The sequence below is a fragment of the Peromyscus leucopus genome, chromosome 22 (assembly GCF_004664715.2).
Source record: "Peromyscus leucopus breed LL Stock chromosome 22, UCI_PerLeu_2.1, whole genome shotgun sequence".
Classification (NCBI taxonomy): Eukaryota; Metazoa; Chordata; class Mammalia; order Rodentia; family Cricetidae; genus Peromyscus; species Peromyscus leucopus.
Genome location: NC_051081.1, coordinates 56182741 through 56207524, shown reverse-complemented (window position 1 = coordinate 56207524; position 24784 = coordinate 56182741). Strand labels below are relative to the sequence as shown.

At 42.2% G+C, this 24784-nt stretch overlaps 1 protein-coding gene across 11 annotated transcripts in view; it reads left to right on the top strand.

Annotated features, from left to right (window-relative positions):
- Positions 1 to 24784, top strand: part of Kidins220 (kinase D interacting substrate 220) — a 90765-nt gene that overhangs the window by 31643 nt on the left and 34338 nt on the right. For all 11 annotated transcript variants that reach the window (XM_028893736.2, XM_028893735.2, XM_028893734.2 and 8 more), the window contains exons 15-22: positions 110 to 275; positions 3053 to 3204; positions 3386 to 3675; positions 4817 to 4957; positions 5827 to 6070; positions 6543 to 6631; positions 8597 to 8741; positions 12087 to 12249. In XM_028893736.2, coding sequence (XP_028749569.1) covers positions 110 to 275; positions 3053 to 3204; positions 3386 to 3675; positions 4817 to 4957; positions 5827 to 6070; positions 6543 to 6631; positions 8597 to 8741; positions 12087 to 12249 — 1390 coding nt within the window. The remainder of the gene's footprint in view (positions 1 to 109; positions 276 to 3052; positions 3205 to 3385; positions 3676 to 4816; positions 4958 to 5826; positions 6071 to 6542; positions 6632 to 8596; positions 8742 to 12086; positions 12250 to 24784) is intronic.

Genomic DNA, 24784 nt, shown 5'->3' with positions numbered 1-24784 from the left:
GGAGATTTAAGAACAGTGTGGACAGTCACAGTTTCATAGTGTTAGCTCCCCTCTACTTAGAGTTGACTGAGAAAGCAAGCATCCTGACTAATTCACATGTGGATTTCAGTTGTCATCTACTTTGGTGGACGGCGGGAAGGAGAGAGTTGGAACTGGGCCTGGGCCCTCAGTACCAGACTGGCAAGACACATTGGCTATCTGGAGCTCCTCTTCAGACTGATGTTTGTGAACCCACCTGAGCTGCCAGAGCAAACTACAAAGGCTTTGCCCGTGAGGTGAGTCGGTTCCTTTGACAGGAGGAACCTTTAGTAAGGATGAACAAGAGATTTAAGAGAATTTTATAAGGCATCATATTCCAAAAAATATTGGTAACTTCGTCTTTTTGATGAAAACAAAACAAAAGCTTGCCTTAGTACCTTTGAGAAACACTTCATACTCTATCCCCTTCCCATAGATGAGGTCCCTTTCCCACAAGAAACCTGTGTATTTTTACAGTGTTGTATTTGTACAGAAATCTCTCCCTCTTTTTTGATACCTGCTACATACTTGGGGCTTTCCTGGGAGCAGTGCCAGAGTTTAAACCTAGGGTTTTCCTGAGTAGCGCTTCATGGTGGAACATACCTCCACTACCATCCTTGCTGCTGCCTTGGAAAGGTGTTGGCTTTGGGGTGGAGTTCCAGCAGGAACAGGTCTGGACAAGGCCTGGCTTCTCCTTGAAGGAGCGGTCACCCCTGGAAACCCTGCTCTCATCGAGCTGCTCTTTGGTCATCTCTGCAAGTAGACGCACATGTCTCAAGTTAGTGAACATCTCAAGCAGGGAATGTGAGAAACACGGGAAAGGTAAAGGACTCTTAGGGAATACAGAAAGGTGTAAAGTTCTAGATAAATGGTTGTTGCTTTTTTGGTTTTTCGAGACAGGGTTTCTTTGTGTAGTTTTAGTGCCTGTCCTGGATCTCACTCTGTAGACCAGACTGGCCTTGAACTCAGAGATCTGCCTGGCTGTGCCTCCTGAGTGCTGGGATTAAAAAGACGTGTACCACCACTGCCCAGCCAAAGTTTGTTTCTTAAGCTAGAAAATTAGGAGCAAAAAAGCTCCCATGGGGGTTAGCAGAAAGAATTAAAAATCTGTTAAAAGGTTTTAAATTTTAAGTTATTTTAAATTATCTGTTAAAAGGTTTTAAAAAGTTTTAAATTATAGTAAGATAAAATCTGCATGATTTCAGATGAATGCAAGTCATTCTAACCATCAAAACTATGCTAGGAATATGGGTGAGAAAAATAAAGATTAACAGATTACAAGAACAGCCAGCCTTCTTTATCCCTGGGTTCTGCATCTCTTGATGCAGCTGTGGATTACAAATCGTTTTAAAAGTTGCCCCTGTATGAAAATGTGCAGATTTCTCCTTGATATCACCAGACAGTGCAGCATAACAGCTATCACATAGCACCTTCATTGGATTAGACACTACACGTAATCCAGAGACGGTCTGAAGCAGACTGAAGTGTGCATTTTGTGTGAGAGACTTGGGCTGATCCTAGACCCAGCTAGCTATGAATACTGAGAGACTGTTGTAGTTAGCATGTAAATTTAAGCATTACAAAGATTTAAAATTGAGAAGTCTTTAAATATTTGGGGTTGGAGAAATGACTCTGGTTAAGAGTGCTGTTGCTCTTACAGAGGACCTGAGTTTTGTTCCTAGCACCTACAACAGTGGTTCACAGTCACCCGTAACTCCAGCTCCAGATCTGAAACCTTCTTCTGGTCTCCACAGGCATCCATACACGTGTGTCCATAAACACATGGACATACACACATGCGCACACACACACTAAAAATGAAGTACATAACTTTTTAAAGGAGGAGAAGTTTAAAGGCAAGTATATGATATAGAGTAACACAATTGGAGGAAATTTTTACATAAAATTAATAATTTTAAATTAATAAGATGATAGTTTTGAAGAGGTTAAAATGACTGAAATAGTGTCAGTTAAGGCCACATAATATAGTACAGTGTCATTCCAGACTGTAATTTTGAAACATGTTTTATCTACTGGGTTGAGGTGAGAATTTAATTTAGAGATGGAAGGAAAGAATGAATTAATACATAAATAAATATTTCAGAGACTAAAGATGTTAGTAAGCCAACTGTTTTGAAGAACAGCTCTGAAAACGATATTTTACAATTATTTATAAATCCTTGGTATATGTTAATGCTATAAATAAAGTATTAGAAAAGTTTATTTAATTTTAATATTTTTTAGGGTTTATTGATTTTTATTTTATGTGTATGGGTGCTTTGCCTTATGTATGTCTGTGCATGTGGTGCCTGTGGAATTTAGAAGAGGAAGTCGGATTTCCTGGGACTGGAGTTACAGGTGGTCGGGAGCTGCCCTATGGGCGCTTTGAACTGAACCTCTCAGAGAACAGCAAACACTCTTAAGCACTGAGTCTCCAGTGGGCTGGAACTCCTGTCTGTAGTGAAGGCTGTCCCTTGCTCCAGTCTCTGGCCTGTTTAGAGCACTTTCTCTTTTGCCTCCTTTCTGACAGGAGGTGAAGCTCTGCCATCACCCTCCCTTCCCCTGGGCCATTCACACACACTGAACACATTAACCTCTGTCTCTGCTCAGAGTAGAAGATAAGTGATCACAGTTCTGCTCCACTCCCTCAGAACTCGAAAAGCAGTGTTTTGAAAAGACATCAAGAAAATATAGACTAAATGGAGGCTGGAGAGATGGCTCAGTGGTTAAGAATACTGACTGTTCATCCAGAGGACCTGGGTTTGAGTCCTAGCACCCACCCAGAATCATCTGTAGGTCCAGTTCTAAGGCTTCCATGGGCACCAGGCACACATGTGGTACATAGACATACATGTAGGCAAATCACTCAAACACATAAAATTAAAATTAAAATAATTTTTAAAAGAGGAAAACAGGTACTGTCTTTTTAAAAAGGAAAAAGAAAATGTAGAATAAATGATAGAGATGGCATACATGTGTTAGAAGTTTCTGCATCAGATAGTTGAGTAACTTCCTGCTTGATCTCCCCTCAAAGGTTTCTGTTTACAGATTACAACAGACTCTCCAGTGTAGGTGGAGAGACTTCCTTGGCTGAAATGATCGCGACCCTCTCAGATGCTTGTGAGAGAGAGTTTGGCTTTTTGGCTACCAGGCTTTTTCGAGTATTCAAGACTGAAGATACTCAGGGTAGGACTCCTTTTTTCCCTCCCTCCCTCCCTTCCTTCCTGCTGTGTTTCTAGGGTAAGGAAGGGAATAAATGCTGGTTTATCTTCACGAGATCATGCATTGAACCTCCTGACCATAAATATTATGGTATCTTGGGTACACGATATAATAATAATTGTCAATACTGTTCGTTCTATTACAGGTAAAAAGAAATGGAAAAAAACATGCTGTCTCCCATCTTTTATCATCTTTCTTTTCATCGTGGGCTGCATTATTGCTGGAATTACTCTTTTGGCTATATTCAGAATTGATCCCAAGCATCTGACAGTGAATGCTGTCCTCATAGCCATCGCTTCTGTAGTGGGGTTGGCCTTTGTGCTGAACTGCCGCACATGGTGGCAAGTGCTGGACTCTCTCCTGAACTCACAGCGAAAACGCCTCCACAGTGCCGCCTCCAGACTGCATAAACTGAAGAGCGAGGGGTTCATGAAGGTGAGCACTCACCAGTAGGAAACTGTAGTAGAATGCGCTGCCCTTCTCCTGTTCACTGGGCGTGCCCTTCTTCTTTGTTCCGTGGTAGGGACTGAACCTGGGACCTTGTGGATACTAGGCAAGCATCCTACCACTAAGCTACATGCCCAGGTCTGTTGCGTTTAGTTGAGTTTAATTAGTTTGTTAGGTTTATAGGGAAATTTAGATATACCCCGTATATCTTGTGCTACTCCTCATGCCCAGCCTTGGTTATAACAGAGTACTCCAGTTGCTCCGGATGGTGAACCTGTTTTGGTCAGTCGTAATCAGTCTTGGTGCTGTACATTCTTTGGGTTTGCATAATCTTTTGATAATATACCCATGGTTACAGTATTTTTACTGCCATGAAAGCCCTGGCTCACCTGTTCAACCCTCTGTCTCTCTCTCTCCCAACCCCCATCAAATGCAGATTAGTTTACCATGTCAGCAGCTCTGTCTTTTCTAGGGCGTCATGTCATTGAAGAAGCCATGCAGTATGTAGCTCTTTCATATTGGCTTCTTTGACCTAATAATAGACCTTCATGTTCCTTCCATAGCTTAAAATGTCATTGCTTTCTAGGCCTGGATACTACTGTTGCCTGGATGAAGAGTGTATATTTATTGAGTTACCTACTGAAATACATCTTTGTTGATTTAATTTTTAGCAGTTATTAATAAAGTTGCTATAAATACCTGTGTTTAGGTTTTTGTGTAGATGAAGTTTTTAGCTCTTTTAAGTAAACACCAAGGATTATAATTCTTGGACTTTATGGTATGAGCATATTTAGCTTTGTTAAAAACTAGATGTCACCAAAGAGCCAAGAGTAATGCCGCAGCCAGTAGGTCTTTGGGTGGAATTCAAGTCCAAGTCTTTTGTCATTTTAGAGTCTGTGATTTTGGCTAGCAAGTCTCTCAACCCATTCTGTCCTTTGTAAATTCCTATTTCCTCATGACATTCTGAGAATCAGGTGTTGTCCATAAACCAAAACCCTTACTACAGTTTTTAGTGGAGCCGCCACTGGCAACAAGAACTTTGGATTTCTCCTCCTCTTGTTGGATGACTTTCTCTCGTGCTTTTAAAGAAACATGTTTCATCTTCTTGTATCTTCTGTGCTTTGTGCAGGTCCTCAAGTGTGAAGTGGAGTTGATGGCCAGGATGGCAAAAACCATTGACAGCTTCACTCAGAATCAGACAAGGCTGGTGGTCATCATTGATGGCCTGGATGCCTGTGAGCAGGACAAGGTCCTTCAGATGCTGGACACTGTACGTCTCCCTGTCTCCAAACTTATGCTGTGGTAATGTAGGATGCACAACTTCACAAAATATCTCAACTGGGTTAGAAACTGTGCTTCTTATTAAGAAATACTAGTTTCTCTAATGAACTTCTCTTTTGTAAAAAGAACTGATTTTTTTAATGCAGAAATACTGCAAAAGTAAATGTTTAATCAAGAACGTTTAAATAATCTCACCATGATGATGGTTTAGGAAAAAACAAAACCAAAGTAAATAAATAAAACCATGTGGAGCATCTCTCAATGACAAATGTGGCTCAGCTTTGCAGACAATCATGTTTATATTCTGAGAAGACAGAGGGAGCCCATAGAATTTATAGTTTTATGTTAAAAAGCAGAACATAGGCAATCTACGGTGTCTTATAAACAACAGCGGTAAACGGCAGAGATGGTGTGCCTGGGACCTCACATGTCTTCACAGAAAATTCCATCTGTGTAGGCTGCAGGCAACTGAAAAGGAAACAGTATTAACTGTTCTCTTTATTTTTGTCATTGATGGTTGATAACGCCAACACTGAGATTGAGCCGTTTATAAAAGTTGTTTTTATAGAGAATACATTTTGATGAAAAATGAATGATAGTCAAAAAGTATAGCACCAAAGGACAGTATAATTTTTTTTTTTTTTTTCTGAGTCAGGGTTTCCCTGCATAACACTGACTATCCTGGAACATGCTCTGTAGAGCAGGCTGGCCTTGAACTTAGAGATCCGCCTGCCTCTGCCTGCTGGCATTAAAGGCACACACCACCACCACCCAGCAAAAATAGTGCAGATTTTAAAAAGATATTATTTTGTATAATTTTAAAATTAGTGTCATGTCCATGCCTTTCTTCTACCACAGGTCCGAGTTCTGTTTTCAAAAGGCCCATTTATCGCCATTTTTGCCAGTGATCCACATATTATTATAAAGGCCATCAACCAGAACCTGAACAGTGTGCTCCGTGATTCAAATATAAATGGACATGACTATATGCGCAATATAGTTCATTTACCCGTTTTCCTTAATAGTCGTGGGCTTAGCAGTGCAAGAAAATTTCTTGTAACTTCAGCAACAAATGGGGACATTTCATGCCCAGATGCCACGGGTAGGTATCAAATCCTAACGTACGTAGGCGTGAAGTAGTCCCGAAGGTTCTTGTAGTCTCTGTTTACCCTGAAGAGTGTGGTTGCTGTTTTATGTCTCTCTAACACCACACCAGACAGCTTTGTGCACATCCATTGCTGTGATGGAGCGCCAGGAGCAGGACAGTTAGGGAAGGGAGAGTTCAAAGGGACCAGAGTCCAGCGCCATCAGTGGGCAGGCGGCGGGAGGCCTGGCAGCTGGAGTAGCAAGTTGAGAGTTCACATTTTAATCTGTAAGCAGGAAACAGCAAACGCAAAATGGCATGCCTCTTTAGGCTCTCAAAGCCCACCTCCAGTGGCACATTTCCTGCAGCAAGGCCTCACTCAGCCCTAACCCCTGAGCAGCACTGTCACCTGGGGACAAGTGCTCAGGCACCTGAGGCTCTGGGGACTCTGATTTCAACCACCACATGAGGTCTCACTGCCTTCCTCCAGGGGTGCAGGAGGACGCTGACCGAAGAGTTTCACAGAACAGCCTTGGGGAGATGACAAAGCTTGGGAGCAAAACAGCTCTCAACAGAAGGGTAAGGTGCCATCTGTGCCATTTAACTTAATTATGGTTGATTTTTTTCCTTACAGTGTTGGGAGTGAACCCAAGCCTTGAGCATGCTATACCTTGATTTTGCTTTGTTAGCAGTTACTCAAGTTAAGTTAATGTGTCCTGTATCAGATTGTGTCTCTTCTGTGGACACAATGTTAAGATCTTGAAATCAGCATCAATGCTGGGCTCCCTTCCAGCGTCAGCCACCTCAGAGCTTCTGTATTGAGAGCAGCAAGGACCTTGAACTGGGAGGAGTCTGTCCTCTGCAGCCTCTTCCAGGTCAGGTGTTGACGCTGCCCGGTGACTCGTGAGATGTCAGAGCCCAGCATCTGTCCTGAGCAGGTGCCTGCCACCTCTGCCTCTTTCTCCTTAGGTTCTTCCTCCTTGCCCGGCGTTTGCCAGGTCTGTATTGTAGTCTCCACACCCACGTGTGATTCTGGTCCCTTCCCAGTCTCTGTCTCATTTGTAGAGCAAAAAACATAGGTTTGTAAAGTGGGAAGATGCCTGCCTGCAGGGAAGTGTTGCTGGTAGTGTTGCTCAGGGGAGGCTGCCGTGCCTTATACTGGCATTGTCTCTTCTCTCCAGTTTGCTACCATTGGGACATTGCTTGTTAGACCTTGTGTCTTTGGTTTTGTGCTCACATGCTTTACAGATATGAATTCAAAGTTAGCATGAATGACAGTTGATATAGCTCCTCAGGGGAGTATGTGTTTCAGCATTTTGACTTTCTCTCCTGGGAGTCCAGGTTCTTGGGTACCTGTGGTTGCAACCACCTGTCCTATACTTCAGGACTTGAGGATTAGCCTCTGTTGTGTCTGTTCTCTTAGGAGATGGGATTCTTATCCACTCCATCCCACTCTGCAGAGTGCCTTTAACTCTTTAAGGAGATGTGAGGGAAGTTAGGAGTGGCTGTGCCTGGGAAAAAATTGTGTAACACTTTAAAACAGCCTAAAAGTAGAGATGTTGGATCCCTAGAGCCATGCAGGAGCTTACTTTATTGTTTTAGGGTTCGTCTAGTTTGGAGGGTTCATGGCGTTTGACCATGATTCTCTTTATGGAGTTCTGCTCACTTCCCATCTTGACATTAAACTTTCCCTAACTGTACAGCCTTCAGTGGGCATGCTCCGGTGCATTGTTTAAGCTTTCCCTAAGTGCACAGCTCTCAGTGGGCATGCATCCTGTGTGTTGCTGCTACTGTACCACTCTCAGTGGGCATGCTTCAATGCATTGCTTGCTTTCCTAACTGTACGCTCTCAGTGACTGCTCTCATTGCTTAATTTCCTACTGTACACTCTCAGTGGGCATGCTCCAATGCATTGCTTTGTAACTGGAGGGTTTTCTTTCTGGGTCCCACCAAGCTCCGGCAGTCTGACAGCCCACTTATAAAATAAACACACAGACACTTATATTATTTAAACTGTTTGGCCTAATGGCTCAGGCTTCTAGCTATCTAGTTCTTACATCTTAAATTAATCCATTTCTATAAATCTATACCTTGCCACGTGGCTCATGGCTTACCGGCATCTTCACATGCTGCTTGTCATGGCGGCAGCTGGCAGTGTCTCCCTCCACCTTCCTGTTCTCTCCATTCTCCTCTCTGTTAGTCCCACCTATACTTCCTGCCTGGCTACTAGCCAATCAGTGTTTTATTTATTGACCAATCAGAGCAACACATTTGACATACAGACCATCCCACAGCATTGCTTAAGCTTTCCCTAACTGTACAGCTCTCAGTAGGCATGCATCCCATGTGTTGCTGCCAGCTCTACTTTTGTAATGGCTCTGTAAGCCTCTGTCTCAGAAGTAGCTTCATTTGGTAAGCACATAACCTTCCTTTTGGGTTCCTGTTGCGAATTCTGCTATCACGGCTGAGTTGACTCTGCAGCCCATCTTGTTGTTCTTATCCTAAGCATACGTCAACTCTCTTCCTGGTGGTGTTCTGTTCTAGGATACTTACCGCAGAAGGCAGATGCAGAGGACCATCACCCGGCAGATGTCCTTTGATCTCACGAAGCTGCTGGTCACTGAGGATTGGTTCAGTGACATCAGTCCTCAGACCATGAGACGATTACTCAATATTGTTTCTGTGACAGGTGATGTTTGTTTCTGTGATAGATAATAACCTTTATTTTACTTACATTTTTAGAGGTAGTAGGCATTGAACTTTGGGCTTGCACAGTGTTGGTGAATGACCTACTACCCAGTTTCCCCACCCGTCACTGCAGGAAGCGTCAAGGCTAACAGAGCATGTGACCTTGTTTGTATTAAGTGGACGTCAGGAGTAGCTGACAATCAGATATCATTTGGAATTTATTTTAAAATTTCATGATTTTAAAAGGCTTTGCTTTATATTTAGGGTAAATATATGTTGGTTTATGTAACAGAATAATTAATATTTGTGTTGAAATTGAGATTTTTATGTACTGCTATGTTGTTTTAGTTTTTATATGATACTTTGAATAAAATATTTGTAATAAAATGGAGATTATTAGCCAGGCAGTGGTGGCACACACCTTTAGTCCCAGCACTTGGGAGGCAGAGGCAGGCAGATCTCTGAGTTTGAGGCCAGCCTGGGCTACAGAGTGAGTTCCAGGACAACCAGAGCTTCACAGAGAAAACCTATTTTAAAAAAAAAAAAAAAAGGAGATTATTGTGTGACTGAATTATTTGTGTGGATGCTGCTCTTTGCTGTGTTTAAGACTAATTAGCATTAGGGTAGTCTTAGACAAGCTTGCAATGTAACTTATAGAATGTGTTTCTTTTCTTGCATGGTGATGCTTAGTACCTTCTGATATTTCCATGTGTTGACTCTGTCAACTGCAATTGCACTTTATACTAAGTTTAGGGCTCATGACATAAACTGTATTATAGATGAAGTCTCACCTAGTATAACATTTTTATAGTTAAATCCCTTTAAATGAGACTTCAACCTCCTTGTGCTAGTTGGACAATGGAACTGTTTCCTGATATTATCAATAACCCTGACATACTCATTTGACAGTATGTCCTGTTGTCCTCCTTCTGCTGGAAGTTGGTCTGGATGTTGTAGAAACGAATCAGTAAACAAGACAACGCACCTCTCACTCAGTTTCTTCCCCTTCCTGTGACTTCTCCTGGCTCTGCCCCTGTCCCCACCCCTGCCCTCAGCAAAGCTCCTTGATAGTTCATGCCCTTTCTCATACCACTCTCGCACCGGTCCTTTCAAACTCTTCCAGCTCCCTTCTTCTCAGGACTTCAGCAAAGTTGACGTCAAGTTCCCCAGTGGCTTCCACGTGAAGCATGCAGGGGCCAGGCCCCAGTCCTTGTCTGGGCCCCACGAGCAGCTGTGACAATGTGCTGGGCGCTGCTGCTTCTTGAAGGGCTTCTTTCCTTTGGTGTCCAGAGTGCTGGCTGCACTTCCTGGATTTTCCTCCTAACTGTTGCTAGTTAACAACAGTTAACTGTTGCTCTTTAACATTGGGCTGCCCTGACTACAGTTCCTGGAGCTTAACTTTCTGCTTGACCACTTGTCGTAACTTAGCCTGTAAGGATTTATACTGAATCCTTAAGTTTTGGCTTAGGTGTCAGCTTTTCCGTGAGATCTTCTGCATCTCAAATGAAGTGGCTCCTCTTCTCCCTCTCCCTGCATCGTCCTGCTCCACAGAAAGCTGTCCTCTAACCCTGTCACTTACTCTCCCCTGTCTGTCTGCTCTCTGGAATGGGAGACCCTCCTGCAAGGGTTTTTGTCTGATTTGCTTAACTGCTACACCCGCTGCAGCATCTGGGATCGATTATGAATGAATAGGAGACTGAATGAAATTAGAGCCACGCTTTACATTCTTCCTGTGAGAAGCGTTCTGAGCAAAAGGAACAGCAAGTCAGAGGCTGTGAGGGGAGTGCAGCCGGGGTGGGGTTGGCCCAGGAGCTGGGAAGGCGTTTAGAGTGGTTGCTCCTGTGAGGCCTTCTGGCTCCAAAGTCCCCAGGAAGGAATTAGATTCTTCACACATCTTTGGGTACTAGAAAGAGACCCGAGTTGATATCTTTAAATAATTGATGCTAAAGCTAGGCCTGGCGGCACAGACTTAAATCTTAACTCCTCACATGGCAGAGGCAAAGGATCTCAAGTTCATGGCCAGCCTGGGCAGCTTAGTGAATTGGATGTGGAGGTTTACATCTGTAATCCTAACACTCTGGAAGTAGAGGCAGGAGTATCTGGAAGCCAAGGCCAGCCAGGCCACATGAGGTCCTATATTTAAAAAGACAAGCACTCAACCTTGTACAGAAGTAGATTGTCAAGCTTATTTTAATGTTCAGCTTTTCATTTTTGCTGCCCCCGCCCCCACAAAAGACCCATTTAGTTAGATAGTCATAGTTATTTCATAGATTTCTGTGCTGATTAGATTTACTGCCTGTTACACTGAGTGAATGCTTCTCAGGAAGGCTGTGACCATATCATCTCTTTTGTTCTGGGCTTTACCCCAGCAGCAGTGTTTATGGTGAGTCTGTGGTGTCCGTGGCTGGCAAACACTGTGACATAGCTCACTGGGACAGGAGATCCACATCCTGCCACCCATCCAGCAGAGAGACCCCACTTTCCAGCAATCTCCGTGGTGAAAATTCAGAGAGTGAGGGTGTGAGGCAGGGGAAAATTGAATGAGGAGGCATCATCTATATGATGAAAGAGAGCCTGTCAGACAAGTAGCTGTGCGTCCAGGTATGTGCTGAACTGATGGTGGTGTAAAACGGGGGTGTTTGCCGTGAAGAACCGAGCCTTGGTTTGTCATCCTGTCAGCTCAGGTGACGGTGGCGGTGCAGTGGAAGGAAGCCTGAGGGCTGAGTTGTCACGAGGGAGTGTGCCCTGAGGGAGGATGCTGAGGTGGTCCTCTGAACACCCTACCAACAGACCTTGTATCCAGTGGATAGATACCGGGCTTTAGATGCACTGTACCTGGCTTGGCAGTTACTAACTGTCTAAGTGAGAAGGGGGATCCATCAGTCATAAAGCAGAGATGCACCAGTATGTTGGGGTCCCATTGAGAGCTGCGGAGAAGTCCTTAGCAGTCATGTTTCAGAGCATTAAGGGCTACCATGGTGTTTTATTTTGTTTATTGGTTTATTTTTTGAAACAGGCTCTCACAGTGTAGCTCAGGCTAGCCTCAGATTTGTCATATCTTACTTCAGTCTCCTGTGTGTCAGAATTACTGGTGCCACCATGCCCTCTGGATCTTTAAAATCTGGATTTTAGAAACCATATAAATACTAGATTTAGGTCTGTTTTATAACCAAATGGTAAAATTTTCAAATTTTAAAAATGAGTTACTTGTGACTATGCTAAACATTCTACATAGTATATCTACTAATTATTGAATGTTTATATATTCTTTAGAGGGCAGTTACTGAGAGACAGTCAGATCATTAGTATGTCTACTAATTGTTAAATGTTTACATATCCTTTAAAGGGCGGTTACTGAGAGCCAATCAGATCACCTTCAACTGGGACAGGCTAGCCAGCTGGATCAACCTTACTGAGCAGTGGCCTTACCGGACTTCGTGGCTCATACTGTATCTGGAAGAGACTGAAGGTATCCCCGATCAGATGACCTTAAAGACCATCTATGAGAGGTATTTGTTTGACTTCTTTGCCCCTGACTTCACCTTGAGTTGAGTTTTAAAACCCACAGATACTGTGTGTGAATTCTCTACTTCTGGGTCCCCTGCTGGCCTGGAACTGTCAGAGCACAGTCGCTGGCCTGTGAGCTCGGAGCTCCCTCTGTGTTCGTTGTCTTTTACAGGTGTGTACAGCTATAAGAGTTACTGGCTTTTACAAAGTCACAAAGTCAGGATACTTAAAGGAGCTTCAAGGTCCAGTTGCTAGGCTAATAAAATAATAAACTGTTTTTTAGGAAAAGATAACTTGCAGAAACTATGTAAAGTTTTATAAAATTGGGTTTAATTGAAACTACTGTTTTAAAATATAAATAAAATATTAATATAGTTCATAGCTTATAACCTTTAGGAGTTCAGATAATTTTTATTCCCTTGGAGTATTGGTAGTATATTTTTTTGTTTATTTTTTAGTTTTTGATTTTTCGAGACAGGATTTCTCTGTGTAGCCCTGGCTGTCCTGAAACTCACCCTGTAGACCAGGCTGGACTTGAACTCACATAGGGCCTTGAACTCACATAGACCCACTTGTCTCTGTTCCCTGAGTGCTGTAATTAAAGGTGTGTGCCATCACCACCTGGCATGTTTTTTTCTAACTGGTTTTAGAGTTGTAGAGGACAATGCAGTGTCTATCCACAGATCTGAGCTCTTCTAGGCTTGGTGGTCTAAGTTCATCAGAGATTTAAGCCTCATGTGGTTCCAGTGAGGCAGTTACACAGATGACCATGTGTTATGGTGACATGGTAGTCAGTCTCCCTGGCTTGTTAAAGTCATCTTATCGTGAGGTCATGAGTGGGCTTGTCCTTACTTGTTAAATACTAACCTTTAGTTCCTGAGTAAACTTGTCTGACTTGACTCAAGAGTTAGGTCACTGTGAACGTTTGCTAGGTGAGCAGTTATTAGAGTTGAAGTGGAACCTTTAGAAGGTTTTCTTGAATGTTGTTAGTAAGGAATATAGGTTCTGAAAGGTAAATAACTTCTCAAGTCACCCAGTCTGAGGTGGCAGGGCTGGTGTTTTAATCTGGGTCACTCTGACTCCTTATGCCGCTCCTTCTGAGCACTTCAGGGTCTAACTCTTTGTATTCTCTCAGTTCTGAGGTCTACCAGTATGTCAGCCTCATTTTGCATATTAGAAAACTGAACCCAGTGGAGGTAAGTCACTTGGCAAAAGGTCAGTGCATGGTAGAGCTGGGATTCAGAGTGAGGCTCCACACCTGTGCTCTCGTGTGTGCTGATAGATCACCTTTCCTTGTGTCCACACAGTGTGGAAACTTTTCTAGGTTAGAGTCCTGTCAGAGACACCCTGAAGTTTATCATGGAATCAAGGAGCTAACTTTTGTTATGGAACCAAGGGTTGCAATTTTGACCTTTTTGTGTTTTCCATTTCTTTAAGAACATTTCAAATTACTGTAGTTAGTATATATGAGATTTTCTGTGTTTTCTTTTTTTAACTTCATTAATAACTAATCCACAAAAAGCAGATAATTGCTATTTTTTTCTTGTAAATTGTGTTTGCCTTTATAAAAACTTGAGTTTTCTATTTCAAATAAACTATTGGTTAGCTACTGCCTCTTCCAGTCTCCCAACCCCCCCTCCTTTCTTCCCTCTCTCTCCCTCCCTCCCTCCCTTCCTCCCTCCCTTCCTCGTTTTTTAGACAGAGTATTTGTGTTAGTCTTCAGTTTTGGCTGGAATGGGGTTCAGATGCATGTCCTCCCCTGCTGTGGCTGAGACGGTATGCAAGTGTCCTGTATCTCAGAATCGCAGACAATGTGACCAGCAGTCTAAGGAGTTTGTATAGAGTCCCCGTAACTGGTCTTCTGCACACTCTGTGACAAGGATGGGAAGAGTGAAAAAAGTCCCCAGGCAATAGAAATAGGAGACATACATAATAAACAGAGATTAAAAAGGCATTTGAGAAAAGGTCTCTGATTCAGGTCAGTCTAACAGTGGTTCTCAGGTCGCTGTGGTCTGCTAAGGTCGCACTGTGTTATTTGTATCTCCTGAAACTGGGGCTCTTTATTGTCATTGCTTTTCTTATTTTGTGGTCCTAGGCGTAGCGCCCAGAGCCGTGTGCATGGTGCTCACATATTCTATTGTTGATTCACAGCAGCCCAACTTGTCTTTCTTAAGAAGCCAAGAGTAATAGGTGCTCTGGAGCACAGTCGCTTTCTTTGAGTTTCTTTTGTTCACTCGGTTGATTTCTTCATCAGTGTCAGGCATCTGGGGCATGTACTGCTGGGATGTGCTGCCCAGCAGGCCCGGCATTCTTGCCTATAGCTTTCCCGTTGGTAGGTGGGCCCATGGACTTTGTGGGGATTGCTCTGCTCGCTGTCTGCAGCTTTCCTCAACAGATGTTCGTGTTCTTGAGTCGCTCTTGAGTCTGTGGCTTCACCTCACACTGTGTGCATTGCTTCCTCAAGGACTGCCTGCATTCACACCACTTCTATCACACATTACCTGTCTTCCTAGGCTTTTTTCATGACTCTGTAACACTTGCGTTCTGTGTGTCTGCAACGCCAGCATCAGATAGCTAACACCAAGATATGCAGAACACTCAAAGGCGTCCTTGTGGTGCCCCGATCTCTTCAGCAGTCACTTCTCCTTATTTAGACCCTTACTTGTGCTGCTTTTCTGAAACTAAGGTTTGCTCTCCATTCTTCCTGAAATAGGACTAAACGTAGCTAGTAACGTTGTTTCCTCCACCAGATTGCTTAGTCTATCCCTTTGAACTCAGCCTCTCCTAAAGTCTTAGGGTGTGGACAAAACAGACAGGACATGGGGCTAGAGGGATAGCTGTTGCAGAGAACCTGGGCTTGGTTCCCAACACCCTCTTCTGACCTATGTGAGCAGCAGGCACACACATGCTGAACCTGCATACATGCAGGCAGAACATTCAGACACATAAGTCTAAAATCTCTTTTAATGTAGACAGGATCTTTGCTAGAGTGCAGTATTCCTGGCCTTCTAGTCCTGTTTCCAGTACAGTCTTCTTTTGCATCTGCATCCCTATGAACAATGCTTACTGTCTTTGTTCTCATCAGTATTCCGGTTCCTTGAGCTCCTCCGGTAATTGCCCACAAGCTCTACTTAGAGCGTCATGGAGCTTCTCTAGCCTACATCTCCAACTTCTCCAGATAATTCTTGCAAACCAGGAATTTGGAACCATGTTTCAGGAATGCCACAGCAGCCACCCTACTTGTCTGGTACTTGTTTTCTGTGTTGGTCAGGCTTGCAGTACTGTGACTATAGCTTATGAGAGAAGGATGCATTAGTTCATGGTTTTACAGGTCTGTCGTGACGGGGAGAGCCTGAGCAAGCAGAGCTGCTCTCTCGGGGCAGCTAAGAGGCAGAGGAAGAATTGCTGTGCTTTGCTTGAAATCTAAAGTTCGACTTCCAGGCCCCACTATCTGAACCTCATAGGTAGTTCTGAATTTTTTTCATTTTTAAATTGAAATATGTCTTATAGACAATAGCAAATGTTTAACATGTAGTTTAAAAATGATAGCAATTATTATACCCTTTAATGAAAAACAGAATATTGTGTAAGAATTATTTGGGGAGGAGGAAGTGGTTTTTTTTTTAATCATATAATGAAATGAGGCTATGCCAACTTTCTTTTATGATTAAACCAACCTATTACTTTAGACCTCAGGCCTTGATGGTCTTGTCTTCTGAGAGTGGACTGGATTTAGGGTGACTCTGAGATGCTTTTCTTTTTTAAGAAGTAAATCTGCCTATGAATACTTACAGAGAATGTTTGTAGTTAGCCAATGAAGAGAAAAACAGTATAGAAAGCAATCTGAAAATTCATAAGCACTTTTAGTTGAAATAATGTAAGTAAAATAATTTATAATGAAGAACTGTAGTGAGACAGTTTGCTCAACGTATTGAGAACTCATCTGTTTGAACATGCTCTGACAATTTAGATGTCTGTCTAAATTCTTTGATGCCTGTCATTTGAATACTAAAAAGTTTTATTTACAGCTGACAAAAAGCAGCAGTATATAATTGATATTCATTTATTTTATTAAAGAAATCTGATTTGGTAAAAACAATCAGAAAATAGTATTTTTAACGCTAGTAGTAAAATTTATTTTTTTAATCCATAAAAAGCCTCATTTATTTTTATAGCAATCTGATGACACATCTGCTTGCTTTATTCAGCTGAAAAAGAAAATGTTGGTTCTTGGTGTTTTGTAAAATTGCTTTGTTAAATTATTGTCTAAATTGTTCAACTTTTAACAAATGACATTTGATACTAACACTGGAAAGCAATTTCAGCTAATTAAGTAGATCCCTCTATAAACCATTGGAACATTAAGATGACATACTGTTCATTCAAGATTATTTTAATTGGTACAATTATTGTAATTTTCTTGCAATTATGTGTTGAGCTAAGAGCTTTTGTCTAGATCATTTGAGGGTTTTTTTTGTTAACATACATTTAGTAAGAAGAAAGAGAGTTAAATAAAAACTGTAGATAAAGATTTTTCTGTCTACGTTCTATTGCAGCATTTTAGACAGTCATTGAAATATTTTAGTATAAAAGTTTATTTCTGGTACTTTAGACACTTAAAGCAATGATGGAAGCTTTTAAAAGATTGATTTAAGTAGTTTTCATGAAGATAATGTTTTAAATTTCTGTTTTGACACTACTCAAGCAATCTTTTTCTCCAGAAGATATGGTCAGGAGAACTTCCTGTAAGAGGGAACATGGTTTTGGCAGTCTTGGATTTTTAAATGAATTGAATAGGTTCTGAGGGAGTTTAACAATGATGGTCATTTTCCATCCCATAGAAACAGCTGTTTGCTTAGGAACCTCAGACATTAATATACAATCTTTATGGATCTGTCTGATATCTCTAAGTTATTTAGTCATATTTTAGCAAATATCACATTGTTTATCCCTTTCTAATATTAGTCAAAGCTTCCAGAATCTTAATTGATTGCATCTAATCACCCCGGTTTCTCTAGAGCTTTCCAGTCTCCTCCATGTGTCCTTCATTCCCGTTTCCGCCTGTTATCCCTTGAACAAATTATGCAAGCCTTCCCCCTTGCATGTGATTATCCTCAAGTTATGAATTTGAGCAGCAAAGTCCCCCATGTTGTACAGAATATGACTTTTTTACTGACATTTATTTTCTGTCTTAAATTGAAGATCCTGGGAATAGCTATTCAAAGCATTATTTCACACATGCCATTAAGGTGTTTTTTTATGTATAGCTTTAAGTCTTACTAAGATTCCATATTTTTGATATGGTAGGACTTCTTGGAGATTTTGATGTTGCCATCATTCAAAATTCATTAAATTATTATCATGTGTACAATTATTTTCATAAACATATGCCATGGATATTCCCAACACACACTCAGAATCCAGAAGTTAAATATTTAGTAGTATTTTTGTCTGTGAAAGACTGATATAGTTCTTTGCAAAAATCACCTGATAATTTTTCCATATAAGAGAGAAAACTAAGTAGGTGTGCACTGGAATAAAGATTCTGTGGTTATAACAGAAGCTGTACTTTAGATAAAATAAGTAACATTAATAGGGTGGTAAGTTTAATATGAAAAGTGAGCCTGCAGACTTCATGAGGTAGAATATTGACAGTTATTTATTATGAATTTCTGATTTTACATTGTTTTGTAACCAGAAGTTTTCCTGTGCTCTGCAGATGCTTGTTCCCAAATTACCACACAGAGGCTTATATGAATTATAAATGTTTGGCTGGTAGCTCAGGCTTATTACTAACTAGCTCTTACACGTAAATTAACCCATAATTCTTATCTGTGTAACCACGTGGCTTGGTACCTTTTCTCAGTTCTGCCTCGTCATCTTGCTTCCTCTGGGTCTGGCGACTCCTGACTCCATCCTTCTCCTTCCCATCATTCTCAGTTTGGCTTTTCTGCCTAACTTCCTGCCCAGCTACCAGCCTCTCCACTTTTTATTAACCAATGAGAGCAATACATACTTATATAGTGTAGAAAAGGATTGTTCTACAGCATTTCCCCATTTTTGTCTAATTAAAAAGGAAGGTTTTAACCTTAATATAGTAAAACTATATACAACAAAACAGTTATTTAGTAAGAATTACAGTAACACTATCTACTCCATTTGCATTTGGCAAAATCAGAGAAAATAATTATCTTATCGTGGTGAATCTAAAATTTTGTACCTAATTTACTTTCTATTATAACTAAGGAAAACTATAATTATGACTATCTAGTCTTCAACAAAGACCCCAGAAGGATACAATGTTACCTGAGTAAACAGGAAGTGCAGTGCAAGCAACTTCCAAAACTCTAGAAATGACAGAGACATCTGCTGTCTGGACAGTCACCCAAAGTTCTTCTGTAATGTTGGGGCCTCCATCTTCAGCATACAGGCCTGGAGTATCTGACATACTTTTTAATGAAGCAGAAAATGTGAAGGATTGTCCTACCTATATTGGCAAAGTTTGTCAGTCGCTTTCCCGTTTATTTTTTTTCCAGGCAAGCTTTACTCGTTAAAGCACAAACAAAATATTACCACATTGTTCATTTGTATTCTTGATAGAAATTAATTGGTAAATCTGGATTCTTTTTTTTTTTTTTTTTTTGTGGTGGGGCATTGAGACAGCATTTCTCTGTGTAACCCTGGTGCTCCTTTAACTAGCTAGGACTGGAGATATGGGCCACCAAGCTCAACTAGCATTTTGTTATTTTACATTTGTTTGATTCAGTGTGGGTGTGATGTGGCCCTGGGCACACCTTGTTCCTTTATGACCCAAGCTTTCTATAGCTTGCTCGGCTTTTTCATTCCTCATCTCTCCAGAAGAATGGCCAGGAGGAGAGAATAAACCATTTGTAGTTTCTCTGTGTAACAGCCCTGGCTGTCCTGGAACTTGTTCTGTAGACCAGGGTGGCCTCAAACTCAGATCCACCTGCCTCTGCCTCCCAGGTGCTGGGATTAATGTCATGCACCACCACTGCCCAGCTATTAAATCCAGATTCTTAATGATAAATAAAAGTGAAGGGCAGCATTTTTAAAAGATTCATTGATTTTTATTTTATGTATTTAGGTGTTTTGCCTGAATGTAGGTCTGTGTGACACATGCATACAGTGCCCTCAGTAGCCAGAATTCTAGAGCTGGAATTATAGTTGGTTGTGAGCCACCTTGGGGGTGCTGGGAATCTAACTCAGGTCCTCTGCAGGAGCAGCCAGTGTTCTTATTGCTCAGTTCTCTGTCTCCAGCCTGGCAGAATTTTGAAAGCTTATTTTTGATGCACTTGGAAAACATACCTACTGACATTGTTTGTAGAAAAAAAAAACAGAGATATTAACTAGGCAGATTGGACCATTCTTGACTTTTATCTGTTACTGTGTTTTGCTTCTGATTTGTCTTGTTATTTGTTGCCAATCCAAGGGTGTTAGAGAAATTACTGAAAAATAAAAAACCCTTAAAGTTCATTGTTATTTAGGAACTTGTTCCTTATTGTTTTGTTTTCTTCTGAGAAAAGATCTCACTGGCCGGCTTGGAACACACTGTGTAGACCAAGTGGCCTTGAACTCACAGGGGGACTGCCTGCCTGCCTGCTGAGAAATAGTTCCTGAGGTCCTGTTATGGACAGACACTACTGCAGGATGCCCATGTGCAAAGCTGACAGAAATCCCTGTCCCAGGGAGTCCTACACAGGGCCAGTGTAACTATGTGGTTACAACAGTCCTGTGGGAAGAGTGAAGAGAGACACATTCAGTGGTGCCCACTGTGAGTGAAATAAACAAGTCAGGGTGTGACGGTCCTCACTGAGATGAAAGGTGACAGATAGCCAAGTAGATTCTAGTGGGAGAGAGGATCTCTGTATTACGAGGACTGCTAGCATCAGCTGGTAGAAAAGCAGCTAGTAGAATTAGTGGGCTGCTTTTGGAGTACTATTGATTTATGGGTAATCAGAACAAGGACTTTGGGTGCCAGAGAGAGAGTTCAGTGGTTAAGAGCACTTGCTGCTCTTCCGGAGGACCTGGGTTTGAGTCCCTTTGGGAGGCTTACAACCATCCACATCCCCAGTCCCAGGAGACCCAGCGCCCTCTTCTGGCCTTTCCTTGGCACTAGACACACAGGTGGTGTACAGACAAGTGCAGGCAGAACACCTATACACACACACACACACACACACACACACACACACACACAACACACACAAGCACGTGAATAAATGAATCACATTTGAAGAGGTCACTGACTTTGAGGAGTGCAGTGGGCACTTAGGATAGGCAGAGCAGCTGGCCAGAGTTCCCCGTGGGGATGGGGTTGTACTGGGGCTCAAGCATGGCCAGCAGGGCTCTGTAGCCCCTTCTGTGTCTCCTTTGACCTTACACCTTCCCACCTGCTTTTTCTGGCTCACCCTCCTGTCCCCTACCTCATTTTTCTAGTCTGGTAAGTGTGCAGAAGCCTGTTATAAAGCAGCCCCCCCCCATTTCAGGTTCTTTATGTCCCTCACTGGTGTGCTCCTTCATAGGCACCGCCATGGGATTCTCCCACCAAGGTTTGCTTCCCTCTTTCTTTAGTATTGGTAAACTCCATGGATTACAACTTCTTACACATTGCCAGATCCACTTTCACACACGAAGGTACAGAGAAGGGTGTTTCTGAAAGAGAGGTGGAGTCCATTGATGTGCTTGGATTGCGTCAGATGGCCAGCAGAGCCCTGCTTTATCCTAAGGATGGGACCCTCCAGCTGCCATTGGTTCTGACTGTGGGGAAAGCATCTTTTCATTGTTGTGAGGGGGGTCCCTGTGCCAGGTCTGCTGTAAGGTGAAGCCCCCATGACTGGTGCCTTCTCCCTTTTGGCAGGTGACACTAAAGTCACAGCAGCATTTCTGTAGCCTGTAACTGAGTTTACGTTTCCAGGTTCCTAGGTTTGTAAGCCTTGGGCGAAGCTGTGGGTTGTAGACTTTGTGTACCTGGCACTCTGAGACAGGTCTTCCCAATACCGTCTCTTCTTACAGATGATTAGCAGTGTCCTGTTAAATCAGTGTAGCCAGGGTGCTGGCACATGCTTGTAATCCCAACACTCAGGAGGGGAAGGCAGGGTTGCTCTGAACTCCGGGCCAGCCTGGCCTATATAGCAAGGCTGTGTGACAGAACATCAAAAATTAATAAACAGTCAAAGTCAATGAAGGCCATGTGTGACTTAGGTGACTGTTTTGTTATGCTAATCATCTGGATTCTATTAGGCCGTTAACAGTTATTTACCGATAGACATGTGCTGGTGCACACTAAAGAAAGCGCTACCTGAGCGGTGCCGGAGCCACTCACAGTCGGTGCCATACAGTGGACTGGGCACTTTGCCCAGCATCCCATGGTGTGCGTGCTCTGCGTAACCACGGGAAGCAGCGGGCAGGAGTTATGATCGCTGGGCTGCATCTGGAGTCTCTCCAGACTATTTGTGGACAGTCTTCTGTAGCTGCAGGAGACAGCTGTGGGCCTGAGATGGGAACACAGTTTTCAGATGTGTTTTAATTTCTCACTGATGTGCATTTGAATGTCAGTGGGAATGTTACCCAGATACAAATTTTCTAGAACTTGAAATTTATCTTTCCTATTAAAAATGCAGACTTTTAAAAATGACAGAAAGCCCACACACATACTCAGTTCTGATTGTGTTTGGCAGCTGCAGTGGGTCAGGTGTGGGAAGCAGCAGAGGCTATCTGTGCTCTTAAGGCTTTCTTGAAGCTGTACACTTCGGTGGTCATTGAGTGGCCGTAAGCTTTTCCTAAGTAGGTTTTTCTCTAGGTTTTCTTTTGCCGAGAGACAGACAGAGAGAGAGTGACACAGAGAGAGGACTGACTGAGCATCAGACTTCTAGGCCCATCATGTGCACTGTACTGCTGAGCTGCCCTCCAGGTCTTGTGTTTTTTGTTTTTTTTTTTTTGTTTTTTTTTTGTAGAATAAAGTTAATTTTAAAAGGATTTCCTCAGCATAAACTCATGATGTCATTGTCAAGATTTAGAGAACTAAGAAATAATCGTAAATGCTCCAAGGCTTGTGTTAATAATGCCAACATGAAACTGAAGCATATTAACCACGACTGCTGAATACAAACAGGAAAGTCAGTCTCTCTGAAATATGCTTTGATTTGTAGAAATACATTGAGTATGAAAACATGATTTATGTCAGGTTCACAATTTATTTTGCAATGTGGAAAAATTATGTCATTATGTATTTTTAAAGAAATCTAATTATTGAAGGGCCCATATTTACTAGAGGTCTTAAGGTATACCTTTACAAATCAAAAAGGCTCTTCTACAAGAAAAATGAAAGCAGTGTACAGTGACAGTGTTGGCTTAGTTCTACGCTAATGGAAGCATCCTGAAGTATTCGAGAAGTCCACAAGATGGGGCTGTCTCACTGGAAACTTTATTAGCATGCCTGGCCATAAGACCAAGAGAAAAGCTTTCTGCTTTCCCCTTTCCATAGCAGGAAAGTGGGGGCCGGGGGAACGACAATGTAACGAAAGGTTGAATTTCCACGCATTTCACTAACTCATTAACTCCTTCATTCCTGTGTGGGAGTGCCACGTGGAGACCAAGTTAACCTCGGGTGCCAGTCCTCAGAAATTGTCTACCTTGGTATTTTTGAGAGATATATTTGTTTGGCATTTACTGAGAGATAAGTTCTCTCAGTTGCCAGAACCACCATGAAGGTAGGCTGGCTGGCTGGTGGGCTCCAGGGACCCTCTGGTGCTTGCCTTTCCAGTGCTGTGACAGCGTGCCTGAATTTTACATGGTGCAGGGGACTGAGCAAACACTTTGTGAGCAAGCCAGCTTCCCATCAGAGAACGTTCATCAGTACTGAGAACCGTGACCACAAGCATGTAAATGCCATGGCATCATGGGACATGGTAGGTTAGGTATGGTAGTACCTTTTTCTCACAGAATTGTTGCATGTATGTGAGTTCAAGTCCAGCCTAGTCTACATAGTGAGTTCCAGGACAGCCAGGGCTACATAGAGAGACCCTGTCAATATAATATTAAATGGTAAACATTGTTGAGGTTGCTGAAGGTTAACTCTCGAAGATAACATATGAAAAAGGTTTCTTCAAGCTGTGGCACTCACAGACGAGCTTTGGGTTCAGCTTTGGGTCCCCAATCTCTGTTGCTGACATCAGCCTATGAGAATGTCAGTGCTGTCTCAGAAAGGGCAGACTTTCTTGTCATTTGCTCTCTTCTGAGCATTTTGAACTGTAGACCTCGGATGCCAGAGACAGGGCTTCTCTTTCAGGGGTTGCTACTGTGCTCAGGTGTAGTCTCTTGTGAATTACCTTGCCTCGTACCTCGTTATCAACCATCACATTCTCCTAGATTAAAGTGACCGACCGTTTGGTCCCTGTTCTGTCGTCTGCTCCCTCCCATGCTGGCCTGTGCTGGGACGCACTGACTTCCACTGTGAAATCTCTGTCAAGTGAGTCCTGTGTGGAACCCTAAATAAAACAGTTCATAGAAATGAACTGGTTGAAACTAAATTCCAGTGTGTTTGAATATTTGAAAATATTTGAATATTTTAAGCAAGTTAATTAGAAAGCTGAGCTGTTTTGAAGAATATACTTAAGTGAAGAGTTATGTATAAGGGTTAGAGACTTGGGTTCACTTAAGCGTCTCTAGTTTCATAGTGTACCAAGAAAATCCTTCATTGTAAATAGATGAAAATGTACCAATTCGTAAACTTCATTTGTGATGTCAACATAATGTTGAGCCAACAGTGTAGTGTGTGATTGTTGAAGCTTGGCCCTGCTTCTCTAACATGATCCTGTCACTCTGGCCAAGGCTTTTCTTCTGGTTCTTATACTCAGGCTCTGACATACAGACTGTAGTAGGAGTGCGCTTTCTTGTGTAATTTTGTGAACAAGAAATGGCTTAGAGTTTAAGGAACAGTGAAAGAACATACTTGTGTGCATGAGGCAGAGGAGATGGTTTGTCCCAGAGTCTGAACATAACTGAAACCGTTCATGCTCTAAGGGCAGTTAAAGGGACCTGCCTGGGAGAATGGAGCCAATAATGAGGAGGACCAAAGTCTCTTGCAATAGCCAACTTTATTGAGAGCATCAGACAGTTTATACTCTGAGGGTTAAGAAGAGTCACGTGAGTGAAGCGTCCAATCACAAGAGCAAGCCACACATGGCGGGCAAGCCACACATGGCAAAACCATGTTTTCCCATAGAGGCATATGAACAAATAACAACAACCACTTGTAGTGAGTGATCTGAAGTGAACTCACTCTTGTCTGCTACATCTGGGAGGAGCTCGAAAGCACAGTCCAAGAATAATTCCATGTTTTTGAAGAAACTGAGGTCACAAGACTCTTTTTTTTCTTTTTTTTATTTATTTGTTTGTTTATTTATTTTATTTTATTTTACAATACCATTCAGTTCTACGTATCAGCCACGGGTTCCCCTATTCTTCTCCCCCCTCCCACCAATATATTTTTTTCTGTTTTTTTTTTTTTTTTTTTCC